The sequence below is a fragment of the Acartia tonsa genome, chromosome 1, assembly GCF_053477335.1.
Source record: "Acartia tonsa isolate MP-2025a chromosome 1, ASM5347733v1, whole genome shotgun sequence".
NCBI classification, from domain to species: domain Eukaryota; kingdom Metazoa; phylum Arthropoda; class Copepoda; order Calanoida; family Acartiidae; genus Acartia; species Acartia tonsa.
In genome coordinates this window covers 17,813,455-17,840,707 of record NC_137260.1, presented here as the reverse complement: position 1 = coordinate 17,840,707, position 27,253 = coordinate 17,813,455, and the positions used below count along the sequence as shown (strand labels likewise).

General features: G+C 31.8%; 1 protein-coding gene across 2 annotated transcripts in view; it reads right to left on the bottom strand.

The window, feature by feature from the left end:
* The window catches only part of LOC145314063 (neuropeptides capa receptor-like), a 58,290-nt gene extending 38,198 nt beyond the window's left edge, over window positions 1-20,092 (bottom strand). For both annotated transcript variants that reach the window (XM_080153811.1, XM_080153819.1), the window contains exons 1-8: window positions 20,027-20,092; window positions 18,564-18,635; window positions 17,820-17,908; window positions 15,401-15,497; window positions 11,485-11,575; window positions 9,806-9,900; window positions 9,509-9,588; window positions 8,825-8,914 (exon numbers count right to left, since the gene is read on the bottom strand). In XM_080153811.1, the coding sequence (XP_080009937.1) occupies window positions 8,825-8,914; window positions 9,509-9,588; window positions 9,806-9,900; window positions 11,485-11,575; window positions 15,401-15,497; window positions 17,820-17,908; window positions 18,564-18,635; window positions 20,027-20,072 (660 nt within the window). In that variant the 5' untranslated portion in view covers window positions 20,073-20,092. The remainder of the gene's footprint in view (window positions 1-8,824; window positions 8,915-9,508; window positions 9,589-9,805; window positions 9,901-11,484; window positions 11,576-15,400; window positions 15,498-17,819; window positions 17,909-18,563; window positions 18,636-20,026) is intronic.
* Window positions 20,093-27,253: the final 7,161 nt, after the last annotated feature.

Below are 27,253 nucleotides of genomic sequence, written 5' to 3'. Positions count from 1 at the left end.
AGTGGTGGAACTTATTTATGGAGTATCTGCACTAATATCAATAATATGTATATTGGTATCCGAGCAATAAAATACTTTCAATATCAGAATACAAATGTTTGTACTTCTCTTTTTATACACATTTCTTACCCCAGAAAATTTAAGACATGTGATTTACCCAATGAGAAAAAAATCCAATAAAAAAAAGAAATTTTACATAATGTCGTAATAGTAATGCGACCTTTAATCTGACCCATAAATTTAATTTTTATTTAATGAGACTAGTTAAGTCAAAAATTGCCTAATCCATTTTTGAAGCTTCTATAAAAATACAACTAATTTGGACAAGCATTTTCAAGATCTTTTGCTTTAAACAATAAAATCCTACTACTTTATATTATTGGATTGTTGGTTATGCCTATTCCTGTATTGATCCCTTGTTTCCATGTTACATATTTAAAAAAAAGATATCATTTACACTGTTCAATTACATTATGTACATTTATTTGTCAATACAGATTATTATCAGACTGTACATTTCTATCTATATATCAATATATTGGATATATTGTAGAATATACTTGTGTATATTATAACTCATCGTCGCTAATTTTAACTTACAATTTCCCCTGTCAGTTATTGGTCAATTCGTTTATCTAGTAGGAGGGGACGGGATGGGGTAGAGTAGAGGGGTGGGGGCTGGGCGATTTTTATTTCAGCCCGCTAAAGCGTTGACTTTATCAGAGTACGTTGTAATTTGGTGTAAGATTATTATAATATGGCAGAACACTGTGGGCTACAATTGAATCAAGACAAAAGTAAGTGACGAGCCCTGGGACCTATGTAGGGTGAAAATATACATAAATCCTTGATGATTCCAGGTGGAGACAAAATATCTTAGCGGGGTCTTTTGGTTTTTTTTCAATTTAAAGTTCTGAAAAAAAATTGAAAAAAATATGAAAATCTTGAATAAAAAACAAACAAAAAATGATTTTTAATATTTTTTTTATTTAAAGATACAAACAACTTATATAAATACTATAAGCTTTAAAAAAATCACAATTTTCAAATTTAGACTTTCAATATAAAGATTTGTAGAAAAAACCTAACAACAAATTCTAACATATTTCTGATCAACATAGCAATAAAACGTCTTTTGCAAAATCTTTATCATTAAAAATGAATAGCACTTACTAAAGACTTTTTTTCATTTAAACCTATACTTTTCACATTAATTAACTTTAAAGATTGATTTTTTTAAAAGAAGATAAGATAAGATAAGATAAGATTTATTTTCCTCAAAGGTACAACATATTTTATTAGATATATATCATATATTAAAGTTACTATGCTTTGATTGGTTTGATTCTTCTGATTTGTTATGTTTGATACAGGTTTGAGAACAATTTACATAATAACTATTATTAAGTACCTAGCATGGAATTGGCCGAACTTCGTCTCCACCTAGTTGCCAGGCCAGTTCGAATAGGATGAAGATAACATTTTACAAGAAAAATTCCATGCAACATTGTACCAGATAGTTGGCATAACCCTTTAAGGGTTGTGGAGCCACTGGTGTACTTTGACGCTTGCCAAGCCGATACAATGTTATATGTGCAAATAAATAATCTTAACAATAATGATAATAAAATACAATATCTTGCTGTGTTTTTCAGACATCCTCCTACTATCAGTTGCAACTTCTCCAAGCATAAATTCGGAACAATTAAGGAGCCAAAACCTTCAAAAGAAGTCGCTATTCCCGTTGTGATCCTTTATCAACTCCACCCAGACAGTTTCCTTTGTAACAAATTATTTTCATTATAGAGTGGAGTTTTGTCCGTGTCTAAGGACATCTCCACACTAATAATTACAGGGTAACGATAAATATCGCGACAACGCTGGTCCAATCCAATAAATAAAATAAAATAAGATACTCTAATGATGTGTCTATAGATAATAAACCGTACCTATATAACGTATTTAGGTACCTAAGTGAACAAGGTGTAATGATTGGTTTCGATTCCTACGGAATCTGAGTTTTATTTCTTGAGAAAGGATATAATAATCCACTGATGTACAAAATAAAATAAAATATAGGTCATATGCGATTCCTACGGAATCTGATTTTGGTATTTTGAGGTAATGGGAGTGTGTCCCTAAGTGTGTAAAGTTCGATTCCTCCGGAATCTGATTTTTATGTTTTGAGAACTAGTCACAGCATAGCTGTGAATGGGGCACCAACATGTAGTGGAAAAAAAGGGGGGGGGGTGGGAGAGGGGGGTGGGAGAGGGGAGGGGAGGGGAGAGTGGTTTGTGTTCAAAAAACGTTTACATTAATCTCACCCTTTTTTAAAAGAGAAGGGTGAAAGTGGGTCATGGTAAGATTAAAAAGACTGTGGCGTGCTGTCGCGCGCTCAATTTTGGTCATAGCTTAGCTTTTAGTGGAGTTTTAATCTTACTGTTGTTTAGGCACGAAAAATGTTCGGAGAGGAAGAATATCAACAAATGTGGCAGCCGCTACGCAATCGATTGACAATAACATATCAACAACTTCTCAATATAGTTAATGGTGACAATGTCAGCGAGGAAGTGCGTCGTGAGGTAGCCCGTCTACTATACCAGCAGGGTTATCTTGAAACCGAGTTGGCACTCACTCTGTACAACCCAAACAAAGACATGGAGTATCATGAAAATAAATTGGGTGAAATTGCTCAGCAGATAACTGCTCAAGAGGGGGCTTGTCTCCAACTTTAGCTCCAGAAAGTGGCCATTACCGGTCAAGACTAGTTATGGTCAAGTTCTCTACGACTTCATATACAAGATATCCGCAAAAATATCCGCAAAATATCCTCAAAAAATCAACAAAAATAATCAACAAAAAGGTGTTCACAGAAAAACTGCAAAATCATCTACAAGATGTGTCTGATATGGCTATTAAAATAATTTGTTTTGTGAGAAACAGTACTGTTAAAAATTAAAAAAAAAGTTAATTTGTGTGCTTATTTTAAAATATACCATAAATTCATCAATTTTGTTTTAATTAATAAATCCTAGATATCTTGCTATGAACTTTCATTAATATTATTTAAAAGAAATATGTAAAGTAATAGGATGTCTGTTAATATGTTGCAATGGGTCAAGCCTAATAATATTGCATTAGCATCAAAAAAAAAAAAAAATAAAGATAAAAATATAAATTGGTGAAGTAAAAGACTTAGTTAAGTATGGGAGGAAATTCAAGGAATTGAAAAGGTAGGGGGGAGGAGGGGGGGGGGGAAAAAACGAAGGGAGAAAATGGGGCGTGGTGAGTGGTTTATTCACGGCCGTGGCTTCTTATCAGACAGACGGAGCGGCGCTTATTGTTTGGTATAGGTAGAAGGGGGGGTGGGGGAAAAAAAGGGGGTGGGGGGAAGAGTGGTTTCCTGGTATAGCACAGAAGAATAAAAGAAAAGGGCGGGAGGGAAACAATTGGTTGTAAAGCATAGGGGAAAATACGCGGGAAACGGAAGTGGGGAAAGTGTATTACTGATTAATAAATTTAATTAAAGATTGCATAATGTATGGTGTTAAAACACAAAGGGGGTATAAATATGGGGGAGATTAGGTCAAGATTTAATTGTTTCCAAGATGTCAAATCAAGAAGAGGAAGTAGGACAAGGCCAAGGTGCTATACCAGGAGGAGCGCCGGAAAATCCGGTAGAGGCTGGAGGTGAGGAAAATGTTCCCCTCCATGCTCAGGTACAGGAGCTCGTCGCCATGCTCGATACAAGCGAAGAAGCAGATGATCCTGTACCCGTACACGGCGTCCAGCAGCTGTTGAACCTCGCGGCAGTGCCTGATCTACTCCCATTTCCGGGGGTAGACAGGCGCTGTTTAGACCTCTGGTTTATGGTCAAGCGCAGGTTGATGGGCGTCGTGTACGAGGGAGACATGCTGATGTGGAGGAGGTTCCGCAACGACGTCATCGATGAAGAAGTCCTCCGCATGATGTATGGGAACTATGGGTTAGTCGTGCGGTTAATTCAAGCAATGCCCACGTACGCCCGGTCCTTCCAAGCCAACATGGACGCCATCGCCGCAATGGACCGCCTGGTCACAGTCCAGCAGGACATCCTTGAGGAGCTGCTCAACCAGGAACCCGACGGCGCCGACGGCGACTCCAGCGACTACGACTCATAGATGGCTATGCCCTCTGTACAAGAGCTTAACCAGTCTGCGATAGTCATTTTAATAAATTTCGATATCAAAATTTGAATAAATAAATAAATTTTCGGCCAAAATTCAACAAAAACTTTGTTAGTTTTATTAGATAGATAGAGGTTGCGTGATTCGTTAGCTGCTGGATAAAATAATATAAAAGAAATAAATTATGGTTGAAATATGAAAACGATAAAATGGATAAAAAACAAACTATGCCAAGCTACTCTATACTTGGGTATGTGTGTCGGTTCCTACGGAACCTATTCGTTATGATTTGAGGTTAAGAAAATGCTGTTTTATTGAATTTTATCAAAGAAGTTTAATGCTTACAGAAAGTCGAGGGCTAAAAATAAAATAAGGAGTACGGATAGAAACTTAGTTTAAACAAAGAAAAATCCAAAAAGAACAGTGTAGATTACACTTTGGTATTAACCAATGTTGAGTAAAAAGAAAGAAAAATATTTGCATTTTAATTAAAACTCAATTTTGTTTAGGTAATAAGTAAAACATTTTTTCTTAAAAATATTTTTATTATCAATTAACTTAATTTCAAGTGGAAGGTTGTTAAAGATAGTTGGAAAAGAGTTAAGAGGGGCGTGCAGGAGAAAGTTTCTATTGGTGCCCGGTTTGTAAGCAAAGTTGTTCCTGTTCCTTGTGCCATACGTATGTCTGTCTTGAACAAAGTTCCAGGTGTTTTCAAAGATTTTAGGAAAAATGCCTAATTTATAGGCGTGCATGAATTTACAAACATTGAATTCAATTAATAGGTTGAATGGAAGTATGCCATTAGATTTAAAAAATTCAGCTGTGTGAGCTCTGCTTGGTAAGTTTTCAATTATTCTAATGGCTTGCTTTTGTAGTTTAATAATTGGTGCTAACAGATACATAGGGCAGGCAGTGAACAGGAGACAACAATATTCGATGTTCGACTTAATGTAAGAAGTATAGAGTAGCTTTAGGTGTTTTTTGTCCAACAAATGACGCATTACTTTCATACTATAAATTATTTTAGAGACTTTGCTATAGACTTTTTCAAGATGATAAGAAAATTTCATTTTCTCGTCTATTTGAATTCCTAAGTGTTTGATACTACCCTCGTTGGTACCGCTAACAAGATCCAACTTAGTAATTTTTGACTCATCATTTTCATTGTGATTGTTCATGTTTACATAAACTTCGAAGTTGGTCTTAGCTGCGAGCTCAGCGGGGGTGAGTATCTCTCGGGGGGAGGAAAAGACCATACATTTGGTCTTGCGGGGGTGTATGAGAAGCTTATTGGCGTTGTACCATTGGGTCAGTCTGGGGACAAGCTCCTTTGCAAGGTTTATTAATTGGATAATATTCTGCTTTTCAATGAAGCCCACTGCGTCATCAGCAAAGAGATTGATTAGGATCTCTTCACTGCATGAAACAAGGTCATTGATGAAAATTAAAAAAAGAATTGGTCCCAGGACTGACCCCTGGAGTACGCCAATGATAATGAATTCAATAGTAGAGGAGAAAAGGCCCTTAAAAAATATATAAGAAAGGTTGCGTGATTTTTTTTATTCATAATTAATTGCCTAATTTTGAGATTCAGATAAAAAACCTTACTGCTTTATATCATTGGATACTCTATTAGCAGCGGATACGCCTCTAGAGGCATATAGGGACCCTTAGGTTGGGGGGGAAGACGAACCCACCCTTACAATTACAGTTTTTTTTTAATGAAAAAGTTAAAAACATTTATTTTGGAGAGTTGATTCTCTTGGGATAGTGATGGTACCCTTCCCCAAAATAGTAATAAACCTTACCAGGACATATAAAAAGCTACCATGTAAAGGAGAACCATATTGGTTCAGTGGTTAGTGAGATCCCTTGGTGCACAAAGACTCACATAGAACTTGTTACTTTATTATAAAGATACATATATACACAGAAACTCTACAATCAGAGTATGTCTGTTTGTTCATCTGTCTGTATAAAAACATTACAAAATATATTTATTTGGTACTAGCGGATACGCCCCTAGAGGCCTTTAGGGGCACTTGAGAGGGGAAGAAGTGGTTGAATTCTACAACTAGATTTTAATTTTAGACTTAAAAAGAAAAAGTTATTTTTGTGTGTGAAATGGGGTCCTTTTTTAGGTGTTGATTTCTCCTAGGATGGTGGAGGTACCCTCCCAAAATAAGTTATAAACCTTCCAAGAACCAATGAGAAGCTACATAGAAAAAAAAGATCCATTGATCATTGTTAATTACTATTCAGGGATCTAAAGGGATAAGACAATGACCGCTAAATTGATTTACATTCCCAAATATGATACATGGATATTCCTTCTGTATGTTTCAGTTAATGGTTGAAATGTTGGGCACTTAATTTAATAATCCAACCAAACAAAAATCACAACAGGTCCCCTAAGTAGTTAAGCAAACGAATAACAAATTCCTATATTAAACTATGGGGACTAGTCTAATAAACAGCCCATTGTCCCATCTCGCTCTGATTAATATATTTTTGTATCTGTATGTTACACTTGCTATTTTCTTTATTTGTATTCTTTTAAACTTAAGAGCTTCACTAATTATTGATGTTGTCTTTTTTCCTTGTTAAATCCAATTGCCTAATTCTGGATATTCTTTTAGGTTGATAATTACAATTATATTTTATTAAATGGAAAAAGAACAATTTAATCATAATTCAAGATAAAAATTATTTTATCACTAGCGGTTTTGCCCCTAGAGGCATCTGGGGCCCTTTGATAAGTGGGGGGAAGTTGACCCCTCCCCTATTTTCAGTTTTAGTATGTAAAAGAAAAAGTTTTTTTTAAATGTTGGGTAGGAACTAATTTTTTCTAAACTCAAAACTTCTCAGGACCATGAAAAACTTGAACCAAGAAGAACTATATCAGTTAAGCAGTTACAAAGAATCTTTGGTACCGACAGACACCCTCACACACACACACACACACACATACACACACACACACAAACAGACAGACACAGAAACTGTTACTTTTATATAAGGATTAATATGTTGATCCTATTATCAGTCTAAAAGATAGGTCAATAAAGAAGAACCAAATTGGTCCGGCGGTTAGCAAGAACTTTAGGCACAGACAGAAAAAAAACGGACATCCTATCTTTATTATACAGGGATATAACTTTTAAACAATAGAAAAATTTTTTTTTTTTTCAGATGATATTTCTCTCCCTGCTTTAAAGCACTATTTATGATACAAAATACATGCTTAAGAACTGATATGGTTCTTTTTTTACTTTACTATGTAGCTTCTCATTGGTCCTTGGAAGGTTTATAACTTTTTTTGAGAAAGAGAAGAGATTGCCTCTTTAAAAAGGACCAAAACACACACAAAAAACTTTTTCTTTTTAAGCCTAAAATAAAAATATAGTTGTTGAATTCAACCCCTTCTTCACCTCTTAAGTGCCCCTAAAGGCCTTTAAGGGCGTAGCCGCTATAGCAAAATAAATATATTCTGTATTGTTTTTATACAGACGGATGAACAAACAGACATACTCTGATTGTAGAGTTTCTGTGTATATATGTATCTTTATAATAAAGTAACAGGTTCTATGTGAGTCTTTGTGAACTATGGTTCTCCTTTACATGATAGCTTCTTATATGTCCTGGTAAGGTTTATAACTATTTTAGGAAAGGGTACCACCACTATCCCAAGAGAATTAACTCTCCAAAATAAATGTTTTTGACTTATTCATTAAAAAAAACTGTAATTGTAAGGGGGGTTCGACTTCCCCCCCAACCCAAGGGCCTCATATGCCTCTAGAGGCGTAGCCGCTGCTAGAAGATTATCCATTAATATAAAGTAGTAAAGTTTTTTATCTGAATCTCAAAATTAGGCAATTAATTATGAATAAAAAAATCACGCAACCTTTCTTTAAAAAAAAATCAATCTTTAAAGTTAAATAATGTGAAAAGTATAAGTTTAAATGAAAAAAAGTCTTTAGTAAGTGCTATTTATTTTTGATGATACAGATTTTGCAAAAGACGTTTTATTGCTATGTTGATCAGAAATATGTTAGAATTTGTTGTTAGGTTTTTTCTACAAATCATTATATTGAAAGTCTAAATTTGAAAATTGTGATTTTTTTAAAGCTTATAGTATTTATATAAGTTGTTTGTATCTTTAAATAAAAAAAAATATTAAAAATCATTTTTTGTTTGTTTTTTATTCAAGATTTTCATATTTTTTTCAATTTTTTTTCAGAACTTTAAATTGAAAAAAAACCAAAAGACCCCGCTAAAATATTTTGTCTCCAACTGGAATCATCAAGGATTTATGTATATTTTCACCCTACATAGGTCCCAGGGCTCGGCACTTACTTTTGTCTTGATTCAATTGTAGCCCACAGTGAGAATGTTATCGAATTTATGTAAGTTTGACATCATAATAACATCTAATCTACTTTATTTATCCAAATTTATAATCAAACTAATCTAACTATCTATCTGTCTGCCTGTCTGTCTGTCTGTCTGTTTGTCTGTCTGTCTGTATGTCTATCTATCTATCTATCTATCTATCTATCTATCTATCTATCTATCTATCTATCTATCTATCTATCTATCTATCTATCTATCTATCTATCTATCTATCTATCTATCTATCTATCTATCTATCTATCTACCTGTGGATATATATTATCATCAAGAAGAGCACAGAAAGCAGATTCCTCAACAATATTTCCACTTCCATAGGGATAGTCAAGATAGTTTAACTAGAACAAATAATAATGATACTAATAAACAATACATTTTAAGTATATCGAAGGAGCTTGCTAACCACTGAACCTATATGGTTCTACTTTACACTTTAGCTTTTTCTTAAAGGTTTATTTCTAGCCTACTCTACCCCAAAGATCGTCCCTAAAAAAAATTGTTGTTTAAAACTATAATTAAAACTGTGTTGTGGTCAACTACCCCCTTCCATTTTTTTACTTTTCTTTCTAAAGGTGAAATAAAAAATTGGGAGGTCGAATTTAATCCATCCCCCCCTCCTCCCTCCCTTCCTCCACCTCAAGTGCCCCAAGAAGCCTCTAGAAGCGTAGCCGCTAGTTTTTAACATTGCACAGGGATAGATTAATGAAAAATTATGGACAAATTTCCTACAAATTCAACAAGCCTTTTTACATCGGGCTAAATAAGCATAACGTAGTTTTGAAACAGTTGAGACTTCAAGGCAAAGTTCGTGAAATCAAATAAGATAAAATACGCAGGTTTTACATCACTTAAATGTTCCTAGAATAACTTACCCTTACCTTTAAAATCCTAAGCTGATCCTGCGGGGGATATTGAAATAACCTAACCCTTACCTGAGTAAAAAGCAGATGTGGTAATGAGAAGAGCATAGCAATACACCAGCAGATGAAAGAGATGGCCAGTACCCTAGTTCAATGGATATAATATATACGTGGATATTATGAGAGGGTAAAATTGCCAACATGGACAACACTTCATCCAGTAGGAGGGAAAGGGGTGGGGTAAATAGGAGTGGATGGGGTGAGGATCGTTATTTTACCCAGCTTTAAGTTTTACTTTATTAGATTATTTCTAAGAGTACATGATAATCTGATGTATTATCCAAGTAATAATAAATCCATTCCTAGTTCCGTCACTCCAGGGCAATGCCTTCAGTGGCCTGCAGATGGCGATATAGCGCTCCAGAGAAAACGCCATGATTGTCAACACGCTTGCATACGATGATCTGAAAGATTTATTGAAATAGACAAACTATGTAAATTGGGTAATGATAAATCTGTCAAATTTGGTCATTCTTAAGCAACTTCTTCTATTTGCAAATTGTTGTATATAAAAAATTAAAATTATATTGTTATCGTGTAATACCCCCCTTGATTAGAAATCTGTAAGTGACCCCCCGCCCCAACCCTTCACAAAATTGTCCCCCAGTTTACTTAACTTTCTAGGGACGCACGGCTATGCAATATTTTCTATTTGACATTATTATCCATTTTTAAAGAGATAGAATCATAGTACATGTCTTGTATTTGATTAGCATCTCTTAGCACGTCATTATCAATTTATTATGCATTAAAAAAATATTAAAATCTACAGTGGGGTGGTTGACAGAACCCCCACCTGGGACCTCTGATTTTGGTTTCTCAACAGACATATTATGAACTTGTCCTTATATAGTATAGGGACTCTTTGGGTATAGTCCCTTTCATGGCAACGCCTCTTAAGGGGCGTTCCTACGCATTTTCACTGTAACCTAAAATAACCTATCAAAAGCTATTTGGAAAATACGACGAATCGCCCCTTAAGGGGCGTTGCCACGAAAGGGACTATAACCGACTCTTTAAATATTTTTTATTTACATGACGAATTTAGGACCTAAATTAAAACACATTAGCATATGTAAGATTTATAACAATATGGTGTTGGGAAGGAGTGGAAAAATAAAGGATTCTGTCAGAAAATTTGCCAAACATGAAAAATAAAAATCATCTTCAGTAGAATTATCCCACAAAAACATTTCTTAATTATTGAGTTCTGAGACTTTTGACAAGCACAGATACTCTGTTATTTATCCTATTCAGATGGTTTTAAATATAAAACTGACAAAAGAAAGGAAAAATATTTGATAAACGAAGAAAAAAAACATACTTTTTCTCAATTAAAAAAATAAATGGTCTATCTTTTCTCTGCACCCCGCCCTTCTTAAGGCGTATAATAGGTAAAATAAGGTTTTTTTTATATAATTATTTTGAAAATTTAATAGTTTTTCTTCAGTTGTGATATTCCTGTCCTTTAAAATTGATAAGATTCAGCTGATTTTCAGATAGAGTGACACTTTGACATTAAAATCATCAAAAAACATCAAATGTGGAAAAGCTTTCCCGTGTAGACTTAATTTTGGGATAGCGAGAACGGATGTAGTTTACAAATTCTAGGAAACATTAAGTTGTACATTTATTTATTTAAGTTTTTTACATTTTTAGTAGCGAAGCTACCTTATGACTCTCAATATGAGTGGCCGAACGTCTGTCTGTTACCCGTCTGTCCAGTCATTATATTTTTTAAAGCATTTTAATTTAATTGGAAAATTTATTTTCTCCATTGCTTTTTAAGATAAATGTCTTATTTTTTTTTATTGTATAACGTCATATTACAGACAATTTTCCACGAATATTGAAATTTAGGATCACAAAAAAATATTACTTTTGTTTACTTGGATCTAACAAAACTGGTTTTAATCTTATCATTTTTCATTTTAAAATTCGCGAAAATCTGTCTATAATACGATACAATTAATATTAAAATTACTTACGTTTCCGAAATGAAGCTTCTAAATTTACAGAATGTTTCTCCAAAGGGGAATGGATACTGGTGCCAGTAAATACTCAACTCATTTGGCAACCCTGAAAATAAATATTTAGCAATCTGATTCACGTTTAGGAAGCAACTTATAGTGCCTAATAAAAAATGATGTCATTCAATACAAATGACAAATTATAGGCCAGTATACGTTTTACAATTGACCAATTTAATTGTATACTGGCCAATTATTGGTTATTTGTATTGTATGACGTCTTTTTATTAGGCACCATAAGCTGCTTCATAAACGTAAATCGTTGGTAACCATGATATAAAATAAAAGTTATTGATAATGATTAAAGTAAATACTCGCATTATTGGGCAACTCTGAAAAGAATTTCATAGTTTTAAAGTAATTGTTGCAGGCAACCCTGAAATTTCATTGTAATGTTACTAAATAGTCAAATCACATTGGAACCATGTGCTAAAGTCGTCGGCAATTTCAAATTATTTTGATAGGAATAACATTAGGTATACATAGTTATTGATATGAATAACCATCTAATTTTTGGAAGAATTACTCCTAAGCGATGCATCTCTATTATCAAGCCCTAAAGATGTAAGTATGTAGTACTTATGCAGTATTTTGTTTTTAATTAATTTTGCAATAAATCTATTTACAATATTGTTTAAATTTATAAATTAAATTCTACTTATTACATTCTAATACCTTACAAGTATTAGTGCTTGTTTGATTCTACCCACTGATTTTAGAGCTTCGTATTAATGGACGTTGCCATCCTTAAAGATTTGATATCAAACTTTAAAATTAGTGCATAACTAGAAGTTTTGTCATCTTTAAAAACCTTTGGAATAAAACTGTCTAAATTTAATACAATTATCTAACCAACTTTAAATGTGGTGAGTGTTTTATCAGCTTTAACTTAAACTTTATCTACTAACTTTTGAAATAAATATATGAGATTTTTGCGTCAAAAAGTTTTAGCTTTTAAAGTCGCGAATCTACCCTACCCTTTTCTGGAAATTTATCCGTCTTTTTTTGGATCTGCTTTTACTTTTGAACAACATTAATGATTATAATTATGTTGCTCCACTTGTTTAGCACATAATAGTCCTTGTTATTATAGGCTTATTACATGATACATTATGAATATGTAAATAATTTGCTTGTATTATGTTATCATGATAAAACATTGATTGAATAGTTATTAATGAATGGTAAAAAGACAAATTATAGTGCTTTCCTCCAGGGATCTAAAGGGATAAGCATTTGCATAAGTTGTTTAGGAGACAAATTATAAAACTTTTGGGACTTAACAGCCCATTGTCCCCTCTCTCCTGCTTTTCTCTCAGGGCTTCTTGGAATAGGACAATGTATAAATAAATATATTCACTCCTAAAAATTTCGAAGCCAGCTAATGACAGAACGAACGTCAGTACAATAAATAGCCTACTACCTCTTCCTCTCTTCCTGCATCGATTTATGCTATAAGTACTATGTTTTTAAGCTATTTTACTTTTTATGTATTAAACTATACTATGGGTCGGGCGGTCATAATTTCGGACGTCCGCACAAAACCTAGTCATAGAGCAGCAGTGCTATAAAAAAAAAGCACAACAAATTTAAATTCTAAGCAACATTAATTCATAATAGATAGAGTTTCAAATTTTATCGTAACTTTGATTTTAATGAATAAAGTTAGAATATATAATGTATAATGTGTAATATCATGTTGTTGTTGTATGTTGAAACAAAATAACATATATGCATATTTTCTAAATTATATTCAGTTTATTTCATGACATTTTAAAATTTATAAAACAGAGAGAGATTTATTTGTTTTAAATCTTATAAGGTTCTTAATCAAGCTAGGTGAACAATGTAAACTTAAGTGCCTAGAGATGTTAAGTAGCAAATCGGCCCCCTTAAGATTAAGATATTGCATATTGTTGTCCTTGTTTTTTAATAATTCTATTTAATTAATAAATTGCTAGAACAATTTTTATTTGGAACTAAAAATGTGTATTATAGAATAAACAAATAAACAAAAATGTATTCATTTCTAATGAAAAAAGCAACAAAACATTAAAAACACTTGTTGGGTCTTTTCAAAACAACACACACCTTCAAAAATTATCATTTTATAGTTGGGTAGTTGATGAAATAAATTGTGATGTATGGGTCAAGCAAGATCTCTATAACAGCAAAATTTCTATAGTCCTTCGGAATATTTTCTTTCTCACTTAGAGGGTTTTGGCCTAGTTTTGGAAGTCTTATTTTATCCAAAAAATAGTTGAACAAATTTTTTTTTCTTTTCATAAAAACTAAATTATGGTTGCATTATTAATCTACTCTCTTACTTATGAGTTGCCCCTAGAGACTTCGGGTGCTGTCATTTGTATAGTGCATTAAATTTACATTGATTGCAGATGTTAATAAAAAAGCTTTTATTGATTCTTTGCAGGCTTTTACCTAATTGGCATGAAAAATGTAAACAGCTCTCCGAAAAAATGCCTCTTTTCCTAAAAATGTCACTCTCACTTTTTTCTTAGAAGGAGAGGACATTGAGCTGCTTATTACACTAGTCCCCAAAGTTTTTATAATAACGCTTTATTATTCTTTGGCTCACCAACTTTTTGGGCTAAATTTTGATTGGTTGGGTCAGTTAGGTGTCCAAACGTTTTAACCACGTTGTAACTTACAGAAGACAATTTTGTGACTCATCAATGGGAATGTACACCAATTTAACGGACATTGTTTTATCCCTTTAAATCTATGAACTTTACTAAAACATTTCCAATCTAACTCCCCAACTGCTATTCTGCTATAGAATTTCGATATAAAAGAGTCTATTCAGTGTTATCTACTTTTGCATAATAGAAATATTATCATTCAAAATATATGAGGAATATATCAACTTTAAACTTTCCCCTCATTCTTATATCTAATTTTTAAAAAAACTAAAAACTAAAACTAAATAAAAATAAATAAAATCTGAATTAAAATTTATGAGAAAAACTTTAAATATAATATACATAATCTAATTGTCAATAACTTAATTGTTTAAAGCATCTGCAATTTTTTAAAAATTGTCTCATCTGCAAAATCTAAAAAAATGTCTGAAGAAATGAAATAGTATATTTTTTCAGTCAAGCTAGGAAAAGCTTTGAGTTATTTTTTTACATTTTTTTGCGTGAATTTTAAATAAACATCTATTTAATTTCTCTATTATTATTTTCTATTATGGATATAAACATATACATATTAAATGTATGTATTCTTTTCAAAAGCTTTAAGCTGAAAATTTATTTTACATGTAACTTGTAAATTTAAAACTTTTTATCATAAAAAAAATTATCAAAATCCTTTTTTTGTATGTAGCGCACAAATAAACCCCTTCCCCTTAATTTTAGTTTCAGTAAAAATATAGATGTTTATTTTATAGCTACAAACAGACAGGGGCTAAAACAGGTTTTTTTTTAAGGGGGTTGTTATTGGTTCAATACTGCTAAAAAAGGAAATCTACCAAATTACTTATAGCTAAAAAATTTTATTCAAATGTACTTTTTCTGTTTAAATTTTTCTTTTATCGAATTTCCAATAGAGACGTAATTTAAGTTGTTTAGGGCAACGTAAAGCTTTGGCCCATGAACAGGTGCAGTTAGATCTTCCAGTAAAATACCATTCCATCAAAAATATTAGGGATCTTGAGGGACAAGACAATCGACAATAAATTTATATGATAATCAACTATATGATAAACTGTATTACCTCTTCTGTAATAGATTAAAATTACTAGATAATAAATCAAAATTCAAATGGTTCCCTACGTTTTTCAACCAACGTGATTTTAAAACTTTGGGTACCAGTGCAATTTACATTCAATGTCCACTCCCACTACACTTACCTAGCAGCAATATGGACAGATCTGCAATGGCCAGTGAGATGAGATAGAAATTCATGGCTGAATGTAGGCTCCGGTTCTTACAGATTACGATGCAGACCTAAATAAACAAGAAAAATTATATCTATAGCTAGTGCATCATTACCAAGTTAAAAAATTTTAGGTGAAAATAAAACATCAAAGCATAATAAACAGTCAAAAAAGAATCTTTTAATTAACATAAATTGTCCATTTAGATGGCTCATTTCATTCAAAGTCTATTGCAAATAAGTAATTTTAAGTTCTTTCTTTTATATTTGTATTTCTTAGTTGGAAAAATTACAAAGACTATTTTGGATAAAATAAAAAATAAAGATTAGAGTTTTAATTTTTATCAACCTTAAATCCTTTCTAAAACTTTCCTTTATAAAAATATACGGGTTCATTATAAAATGATCCCAAAGTTTAAATAGAACACATTCTATTATACATGTTTAAGCCAGTTTTTCTTCATGACAGACAGATTTTGTTGTAAATTTATACTTTTAAAATAATCTAATTAATTGTAACTTTGTATGATAATTTCTGTAACAATAAGATACTGGTAAGCGAAAGTATCTCTCTTTGATAATATTGATTTATACTATGTTGACTAAATATGATACCTCAAAATGTTCTAGAAAAATGATGTATCAAGATTAGCATCTGCTTATTATTACACATAAAGGCAATTATGTCCATATCAATAATCATGAATTTTTGTTTAGACTAAAAATAATTAAGCCCAGCTTAGCCTTTATGGTTGTTTTCATCCTTGTTAGTAATAGAAAATGAAGAATTGAATTCTGTACAAGCATAGATTTACAGGGAGAGAGGAGACATTGGTCTGTTTATTACAATAGTCTCCAAAGTTTTATAAAACGTTGGCTCAATATGATTGGGGGATAGAATTTTGTTTGTAAATTCATGAAATCAAGTGTCCAAACGTTTCGACGTTGTAAACTACGGAAGGGGTAATTTTGTGTATCATCATTGGAAATGTTCTTATTCCTTTGTATCCCTGATAGATACAGCATATGATATGATCAAATTAGAAATTTGAAACGGATTAGCATAAACCATAAACTAACCATAACTTCAAGGAACAGGGTAAATTAATCTAGATATCTTGGACAGTATGTATGTACAAGGGTGACAACATCCATAAAAGCGAAGCCCTGAAACGGTAGGATAAACGGACATTAACACTGGTATAGTGTCAAAACTGAATAATCAGAATATAAATGTATAAGAGTCGAAGCAAAATTGTAAGTAATTTGTCGAAAAACTGCTTGATACAGGATAATGTTTTTGGACATACTTACATTTTTAGGACTTAATTATAGAGTTGCTTCGGTTATTATATTGTACTTTGTTGTCTGAGGAATCAATATACCAAAAATCAGATCAATCGGATAATTTGTTGTTAAAAAATAAACATGTTTAAAATGGATGCACGGACAATCTCGTAATGATTTTAGAGTTGCTACGCTTTCTAAGTCGTATTTAACTACTACAGGAATCACCATGCAAAGTTTGAAATCGATAGGACAATTCTAACATGCCTAAATTAACGAAAAAAGCTATCCGTCTCGGACGGACGTAAGGACTGACTCTAATTATAGAAAAGCTTCGGTAGTGTTTACAATTAAGAAATCTGACGCACAAAATTAAAAATCTAACTTCTTCAGTAAAATGTATAAGAGCTTATGACCTAACTTATAGAAATTTGACAAAATTATTTCTATTTGTGATGGTTGGCTATTTCTTTTAGTTTACCCTGCCTCTACAAAATAGTTAAAAACCTGACCATTAAAACTCAACCCTAGAAGACAGTTAAACATACATACACACATCTTATTTTTTCATTCCTAGGACTTTTTATGAAAACTTGTTCCTAATTCCATATTTCTAAGAAGCTATGTGAATAAATATATGAAAATGATATAGATACTATTGAGATATATCAATATCAATTGAATATTCATTGAAGAATATACTTTTATAAAAGAAGTACGATGTATGTCTGTTAATCACTAAAGATCTGACTGACCAATCTGACTCTAAAAAATAATAGTATCCAATGTTTTATAAATCCTATCATTGGCTTAGAAACTTTGCGACTTTGGGGGGAAGGGGAGAGTAATATTTTTTAGAAATTTAAACCCCAAGAGGTTAATAAAATTGTGCTTTTTCATAAATAAAGATAAAAAAATTAAAATAAAAGAATTTTTATTAAGAAATCCAACTAATGTAAAAACCAATACCAAACTTTAGATTTCCATAATTTCTCTTTTGAAACATTAGAGCTTTATAATAATTCTTCTTTTAATATTTTGACTAAATAACTAATTAGGGCACATTAGCCCTATCATAAAGACTCACATTTAAGAAACTAACTCACCGAAAAGTTTCCCATTAGACCTGTCAAGAAAACAGCCACGTAGAAAACTGTGACAGGAACCAACAACGGACCTTCCAGTCGTTTAGGACCTGCATAAAACAAGGTTAGTTAAGTTCAATTTCATAAAAAAAAGGTTAAATAAATTGTATTATTTCATGTACTACTTGCAAAATACGGGATTAACAGTGATAAAATAGAAACATTCATATATCTACGGATAAATATATATCTATAGCAACAGATAACCAACCCTTTGATTGTATGACAAATGTCTTAAACATGCATTTCATTGTTATATAAATTGCTATTGTTCAATATATGAATGCATATAATATTACAGATTTAAGTATATGAAACAGAAATACGATTTGAACGTTTTTTTGTATATTAACAAAAAATTACTAGGTGAATTTATATTTTAGTACAATGTTAAAATATTTAAGTGTTATGGATTTGTTTAATGTTGTACCTAACACAAAACAGACAACTAGCTGTATTATTTCCTAGTATGTGTTAGGATAAAATTATTTACCATGATTAAATGTTTCTCCCAATTGGTTCATACAACGATTCTACAATCCCCCCCCCCACAACCCCATCCCCCTTTGTGTCTTTTACCCATCCTCTCCCCAGACCATGGTGAAAAATATTAACCAATATCTGAAGACCCTATAAGCAACCTAAATTGTCTTTAAAAATTCCCCAGTCATAATATCCACGTATTGTAGATCCATTATTTGTTACCTAGTACAGTGTTAAGATATTCTCCAAGAGTCATAGACTGGTTCATTGTCTCCATCATATCCAGTTCTCCTTCTAAAAATAAATGAATGCTGATTAAACAAGAATGTATATTTTCAATTGCAGTATTTTTAAACTTTTTTTATTTTAATGTGTTTATTTACTTATTTTAATAAAATATTTCCTAAATGAAACAAGGGCTAATAAATAAAAGGTAGTCTTTATTAGGGTTGAATTTAGGAGTAAGAGACATATGCGTCTATCTGAAGCTTAGGATCTCAGTAACCGACGGCCCGTCAAGGTTATGCTTTCCAGGATATAGACGATCTGGTCCTGCGGTGGTTTTAAGCTATTTTCTTGGGGGATATGAAAATCCTCTATCCACCCCAAAAGAAGAAGAAAATTAACCACCCACCAAATGTTTTTACGTAGGCAAGAGGCAAAACCACAATTGATTTGATAATGGATTTCAAGTTCGAAGTTTATATATTACATTTTCAAGATTTTATTACTTATTTAATAATTAAAAAGATGAATAATATTTAACATATGTTTAATATTTTTAAAAAATAGGTAAAAATATTTTTCGAAGAATATGATCATTTTTATCGTATATTTCGTAGTTATATGCATAATAATTGAATTAATTTTTAACCTTTCTTAATAAATAATTAATGCATAATACATACTGAGACTAAGTCCATAATTAGCTCGGAAAGAGTGACAATTATTGCCAATACTAGTGAATTAATTTAGTAGAAAGAATTCTTGAAATTAATGAAAAAATGACTAATTATAGTGTAGATTCGATAGTTATGAATAGGAATTAAAAAAATAATTCATCTTGATATTTAAAAATAAAAACTACAAGGTGATAAAAAAATAAAGTAACAGATTTTTTCGTATTCATTTAAATCCGGTGGATAGGAACCGGTTCTCATCCATACGAAAAAACTATGTCTAGCATCGTATTATAAACCGCTTTCTATGAATATAGAAATGTACGATCATAAGATTAAAACCAGTTCTTTTAGCCCGTGCTTTCGGCACCTCGGAGCTTAAAAAACTGGTTTTTATCTAATAATTGTACATTCTATATCCGCGGAAAGCGGTTTATAATACGATGAGAGAAATAACTATTCTCCTATTCATTCGAATCCGGTGGATAGGAAGCGGTTCTCATCCATACGAAAAAACTATGTCTAGCATCGTATTATATCCAGTTCTCTACGAACATAAAAATGTACAATCATAAGATTAAAAACAGTTTTTTAGCCCGTGCCTTCGGCCAAATCCGCGGAAAGCTGTTTATAATGCGAGAAATAACTATTCAAAACTTTTCATTGGGGGGGGGGGAGAAGTGACTGAAAGTGGTTCTTTTGTATTAATTCCATTAAAAGACTGCCAGACAGATGTACAAATGGTTTTAAAATAGACTGGACTATTTCTGGTGGGAACCATCATACCTGAATCTGTAAGATTGGAGAACAGGACCAACTCTGATTCTGTCATTGTTAATGTTATGAAGGATTGGTTCTGAAAATAAAATATACATTAGTCATTTATAAAAAAAAACAAGGATGACAACATCCATAAAAGCGAAGCACTGAAACGGTAGGACAAACGGACATTAACACTTGTATAGTGTCTGAACTGAATAATCAGAATATAAAGTAAAAGAGTCGAAGCAAAGTTGTAAGTAAATTTGTTGAAAAACTGCTTGATACAGGATAATGTTATGGACATACTTACATTTTTAGGACTTGATTATAGAGTTGCTTCGCTTATAATTTTGTAGTTTGTTGTCCCAGGAATCAATATACCAAAAATCAGATCAAACGGATAATTAGATCACATAAAAATTTGTTGTTAAAAAAGTAGAAAAATCAACATGTTTAAAATGGACGTACGGACATTCTGGAAATGATTATAGAGTTGCTACGCTTTCTAAATCGTACCTAACTACTACAGGAATCATCATGCAGAGTTTGAAATTGATAGGATAATTCTATCAGGCCTAAATTAACGAATCTTATTGTATATTTAAAGATGTTAGAAAAGTACTATCAATGTCAAACACTTTTTGAAGATCCTGTAATTAAGTTCAGTTTTAAATATTTTGAATTAGGAATTAAGCCACTTATGATTTCTATGGCAATATCCATATAAATTAAGTATAAACCAGCTTATACCAACAACGAAATTAATTTTAAAACAATCACATAACCTAAAAATGTTTTCAGCTGTAGTTGGGGGACAACAAATTTCATTTTATCTATTCAATATCGTCTCTCAAAATATAAAATATGAATAACAAATACGAAATTTTCCTGAAAAGTTCAAAATCTACACATAATAATTCAGATCTTTATCTTAATTGCATAGTAACAGAGTAAATTCTATTTTAGTTAAAAACTATGATAGGACAGTTAGCTTACCTAATATGTGGGACAAACGAACCTACACACATATAATAGCCACAGAATAGCTGCGCTTCTATATTAAAATAAGAATTGTTTGATTTTAATAGAATTTTCTTTTTAGGTAAATTGAAAATAAAACTTAATAACCCGTGACAAACCTTAGTTTTTAAAGCATTCTTTTTAAATGACTAGCACAGAAACTATTTTAATGAAGCTTTAGTTAAATATTTTGACAATATCCTTCAAATCGCCAGCGTAGTAATAATGCCTCTCCTCTTAACTTTTGCTAATTAAAAAAATAGGTTGGGTTAAAATAAAAAAATGATTAAAAAGCCCCATGTGGGTTTAGTGTTCCAGACACAAAATTTTGAAGAAAAAATCAAGGGTTGGGAGGGGGGGGGGGGTGCGTAGTTCAACAGATCTGTTGGAGGAATATCCCCGAATATTTTGTGCTAAAACAAATTATCTTTTTTAAGGTGACGCAAAGAACATTTTTCAATTTATTAAACGTCTGCTTATTAAAGTTTTATTTTGAGAAATTCAACGTATGACTTCTGACTCGTAAGCAAAATAAGCTAGTAGGTTATATGCTCTACGGTTATTTGAGCTTAGTATTCAGCATTGCTACGCTACCTAAGGGCATTATTATTCTTATCAAAATAAAGAAAGTATGAGATAAAAGAAAAGAGTACTCAAATATGATATGATACCACTTTTTGTCAGGTTTTTCTTTTGCAGGGTTTAGGTATCAATTTTATGACTTAAAAAAATACATAGAGATTAATTTTGACTTTTAGTAGATTACAGTTAGTAGTTGAAACGTTTGGACACTCAACTAAATAAACCAACCAATCAAAATTCAATAAAAGTCCCAAAGGATGTAAAAACGACGAATAGGAAAACGTTACGATAAGACTTTGGAGACTAATGTAATAATCAGCCAATGTCCCCTCCATCCCTGGGATTATTGCATGTTATTCTTCTTGTTATAAAAGTATAATGTGTATATCAACTAATCCCTTAGTCCTTGTCTTAATTCTAAAAGATATTGCCCTTCTTTTTCTTAGAACTTCCAGGTTCCATTGAGGACAGGTAAAAACATTCTTATAATAATTTATCATTGTACATTTACATGCATAAATTGATTTTGAATGTGATCTCGTGGCAAAAATTATAATTTCTACCTTTTTTGTCCACGGAGGAGTGAGTTAAATTTCAGATTTTGTCATGTGATCCCACCTTGGCAGAATCATAGGAATGCCCATTAAGAAAATAAGATAAATAGCTATTATCAATCAAAAAATGTCCCAAAAAGTTCCTGAGGGATATGACTTTTTCCTTGATAAAAATTCTATTAATAGTGTAAGAATGTATGGGAATAGTTGTCTCTGCGCCAGTATTTTATGATGGTCCGTGGAAGATATTGGCCTCCTGGGGTTCATTCAGTTATGAGGTCTATAACAATAATAACAGTATACTACCACAACATTTTAAATATTAGCCTACTATAACCCCCCCTCCCCCACCCCCACTCCATATTCAATTCCAAGAAGCTTTTAATAGTGCCTATAAAAATGACATTATATGGGCCTACCATTTAAAATATATACTGGCCTGCTATTGGTAATTTAGTATGCATGTTGGCATTGCCTATCATTGGTTATTTGTATTGCATGACGTCATTTTTTGGAGCACCCACCTCCAACTTTGCTCTATTCTAGTCGTTTGGTGGTTCAGCCTTGTAGGGTTTTCCCATACATTACTAACCCTGGCAAACTGTTAATAGTATTATATCTTAATCAAAATAAATAGGCTAATTTAATATTTTATCAATATTGTGTTTTTTTTATGATTACTTTAAATGCAAAATCCTAAAGTAGTGAGGATTTTTATCGTAAGCGAATACTGGTTCGAATTGGTTGTACTTTTTAGGGAAGCTTTGTGATTGTGATCCGACATAATCCCCTAGAGGTTAGAGACGAAGCTACTAGGAATTGAAATAAAACATTGAAAATGAAATAGTATTTCGATAAATACCTACGAAATAAATAAAATATTCTTTTTAAAAATATAGGGGTGCTTTACAATGGTACAATCACGAAATCACTGATTTTGTCAATAACAGTTTACAAAGCACTAACCAAGATCAGATTTACAGTTATCCTCGCCCAGATTCTCTACAACTAGGTTAATATTAAACCTCAGCATAAACAATAAAACAAGAGAAAGAAAAACCAGAAACAAAATTGTTTTTCTAATTATAGTATAAAATAGGAGATTTTTTGCTTTTATAACATTGAAAATGTTTAAATTTTGTAACCATGTTTAAACTTTTTAGAAAATGGCCATATTTGTTTTATTGACACTTCTAGTATCTTTAAGGAAAGATAAAATAAGAAAGTGTTGATTTCTAATTTTTCCACACTACAAAATTGTGTATATAGTAAGAAGCATTTTCAAGATATACTTAGAGAGAGAATGAATCTTGTAAAAGATTAATTGTATTAGAAAACATATTGAACCCCAGTAATGGAAATTTAATAAGCATTCATTAAAAAAAGAAATGTTACTCTAGGTCCCGGGATGGTTTTGGGCTATTTCTCTATCTTTCTCGAAACTCTTAGATGCTAAAGGTGCAGCTGCTAGTTTTTTATAAAAAAGGTAAGAGGTTTAAGTTTGCTGCCAAGGAAGCTTTCGGTTTATGATAGTTTTTGTCTTCTAGCAAGAGACGAACAAATAGTATACAAAGAAAGAAACACACATTTTTGATTACTAAACCTGAGATTGACTTAATACACTGCTAATGTAAGTGTTTTATATTTATTTATATTTATTTTTATATGAATGTTTACTAGTCTATACATTTGTCCAAGTGGTCGTGGAAAAGCGGGAAGCGTGAGCGTTAGAATCAATGTGCTCTTAACACAAGAAAAGAAATAATCAATATACCTATCAAAATATGACTTTTTAAAGAATAAAATTAACCTTTTACACATTCTAGTTAAAAGTTACTGGGATCTAAAAAGATAAGACAATGGCCGATAAAATAATGTACATTCACAATGATGATACACACCTTTATCCCTTCTGTAGATTAAAATTAGTGGTTGAAACTTTTGAACACTCAACTTAATGAACGAACAATCAAAATTCACTAAAGTCCCCTAAGTTGTTAAGCCAACGAATAAGAAACTTTAATATAAAACTTTGGGTACTAGTGTAATAAAAAAAACATTCTCTCTGTATAAGATGTATCTGCATCTAAAATGCAGATTGTATATGCTAGAATTACAATATTTGTTTCAAATGAAATAAATGAATGTATATCCGTGTTCTGTAAAAGCTAATAATTTGGTGGGAAATGGGGCGAAAACCAATAAATAAGTCTCTCTCTACATGAAAAATTTACTAACAGATTATAAATATGGTTTTTCTATCTATCTATCAACCCATGCAGGCATCCATCCATCCATATATCTATCTATCCGTTTACATCTTAGGAAAAACTCATTAGTGTTTCAAACAAACCTATTCATATACCCATCTAATGAACTAAACTAAAAGTTTCTTAAAGTCTAAAAAAAGTAATCAAAAGAAATTTTTAGTAGTACGTAAAAAGTTTACAAAAAAATATATTTTGTTTTAATGAGTTAAAAGAATTTAAAATCATCAGTCTTAGTTTTTATCTATTATAAAATACTAGCGGCTTCGCCCCTAGCCTCTAGGGGCTTTGCCCCAAGAGGTTTAATCAAACCAATTTTACATATTTTAGATTTAAAAGAAAAATTAAATAAAAATTTTGGGGGGGGGGAGAAATTTTTTTTTTTTTTTTTTTTGGGGGGGGGATAGTCGACCCCACTATGTTAATTTTAGTTTTAAAAAGAAAGAAAAAAATTTTTTTTAGGGGGGGATTTTTAATTTTTTTTTTTTTTTTGGGGGGGGGGGGGGTCGGGGTGTCCCACCCCCCAAGAAAATAGTTATAAACCTTCCCGGAACCAATGAGAAGCTACCCTGTAAAGGAGAACCCGATCGGTTCAGCAGTTAGCGAGATCCTTCGCTACAAACAAACAGACGAACAGACACACAGAAAAACAGACAGACATCGTTCTACTTTGTATTATAGATATGAGTTTTTGTATTGGAATCAAATAAAATACTACATTTACAAACAATGTTAAATTAGTATTAAATATATGATCCTGTCTCGATAGTTTGAAGCAGAATATAGAGCCTATAAAAATGACATAATTCTGGCCTACCCTTGGTCAATTAAAATGTATACTGCCTATCATTGGATTTGTATTGTATGGATAATTTTTCCACATGCACTATAAGCTGCCTTATTTTTTGGTGGTTAAGGATGACGTGAAGATCAGTCATATTTTATAACTTAATGTCAGTAAAGTGGAAGTTAACTGACTGAAAAATGGTCGATTATTTAATCGTGTCCGATTTTCTAAAATGTGCCTTATCCAGGTTGATTATTATTATTGGGAAAAAGAAAGATGTGAAGATTAATAAAACTGTCCTACAACTCTACTATATATGTGAGTGCAAAGAACCAAAATATTTATATTACCCTATAAAGGTTGACTTATAAAAACATTTATAATAAAAAAACAAGGATATCTTTGGCCAAAAGCAGTGTATAAACAAAAAAAGTCTAAGTTTGTTTAAATGAATAAAGGTAAGGCTGTAATATAGAAGTTTTTTTGTTGAAAAAATACTAAGTTAAAGATCAGTTCTTGTAAAATATGTAATAAGTCAATGAACGTACAAACATTATTTATAGAAAAGCTGTGCCTCTAACCATACAAAAACGAATCGACCTTTAGATTTGTTTTTAAACCAAACTAAACCTTACCAGTTTTTTTACAAGTAAGAGCTATAGTTTTAAATACTTAAGCTAGTAGGTACAAAAAAATTGTACTTCATAACACAGTGCGGCATTCAGAAAGATTGTTGCGTGTAACAGATTTGTTTTTGGCTTCCTACACAGGAAATTAATTCATTAACTTAATCTGTATATAATGGTTTAAGGTTAGATAAATACTCTACTTTATCCTGAAACATTTAATTTATGTAATAACTAGCGGCTTCGCCCCTAGCCCCTTGCCCCAAGAGGTTTGATCAAACCAATTTTTCGGATTTTAGATTTAAAATAAAAATTTTAAAAAGTTTTCTTTGGGGCGCATTTTTAATACTAAATTTTTGATAAAATTTAAATTACCCCCCCCAAAAATTTTACCCCGGGGGTAAATTTTGGGGGGGGTAAACAAATTTTACCCCTGCCAACAGATTTCAGGGGGGGTAATTACCCCCCCCCAGGCAAATTTTACCCCCGGGGTAAAAATTTTTTGGGGGGGGTAAAAAAAATTTGCGGGGCGCTTCGCGCGCCATTTTAACCCCCCCAAAACCGAATTACCCCCCCCCTTAAAAAAATTTTACGGCCCCCAAAATAAAAAGCTTGGACGCCCCTGCCCACTATTTTAATTTTAATTAAAATTTTTTAATTTTTTTTTTGGGGGGGGGTATTTTTTATTTTTTGGGGGTTGGGGGTGTCCCACCCCCCAAGAAAATAGTTATAAACCTTCCCAGGACCTATGAGAAGCTACCCTGTATAGGAAAACCCGATCGGTTCCGCGGTTAGCGAGATCCTTCGCTACAAACAGCCAGACATCGTTCTACTTTGTATTATAGATGTATGTATAGTTGGGAATATGATGTAGTTATCCATATCAGGGTATTGAAATTTTAAGAACAAAGTATTTACCCAAATAAAATACTATTTGAATTTGTTTTATGTAGATATAAGTAAAAAGGATTTTCCCTAAGACTAGGGATAAAGCTGTTAGTGCCAAAATATAGAAGACCATGTCTTAGTATTCTATTTAATTTTCAAATCAAAACCAGTTGAGATGATCATGTGATATCAAATTCAACAAGGACCTGTCCGTCTAACAGTGTATTGGTTAACAATATTAGTTGGGAAAATACAAGTTATTGACTAAAAACCTTCTGTGAACTTTTATGTCGCAATTTGTCAAAATATGATCACACAATAGTTTAACATAGGATTGATGTATAATTGTGCAAGAATCTTGGCTAGAATTTTGCAAGAATCTTGAACAAAACCTAACCTTAAAGAATCAAGGCTACATATAGATTTGATGCAACAAAATGGGTTTATTGTAATTTTTTGCTGTAATATAAATTTCATTATCAATTGCCTTTTTATCATTATTCGTACCATTAATCTAAAACAAATTA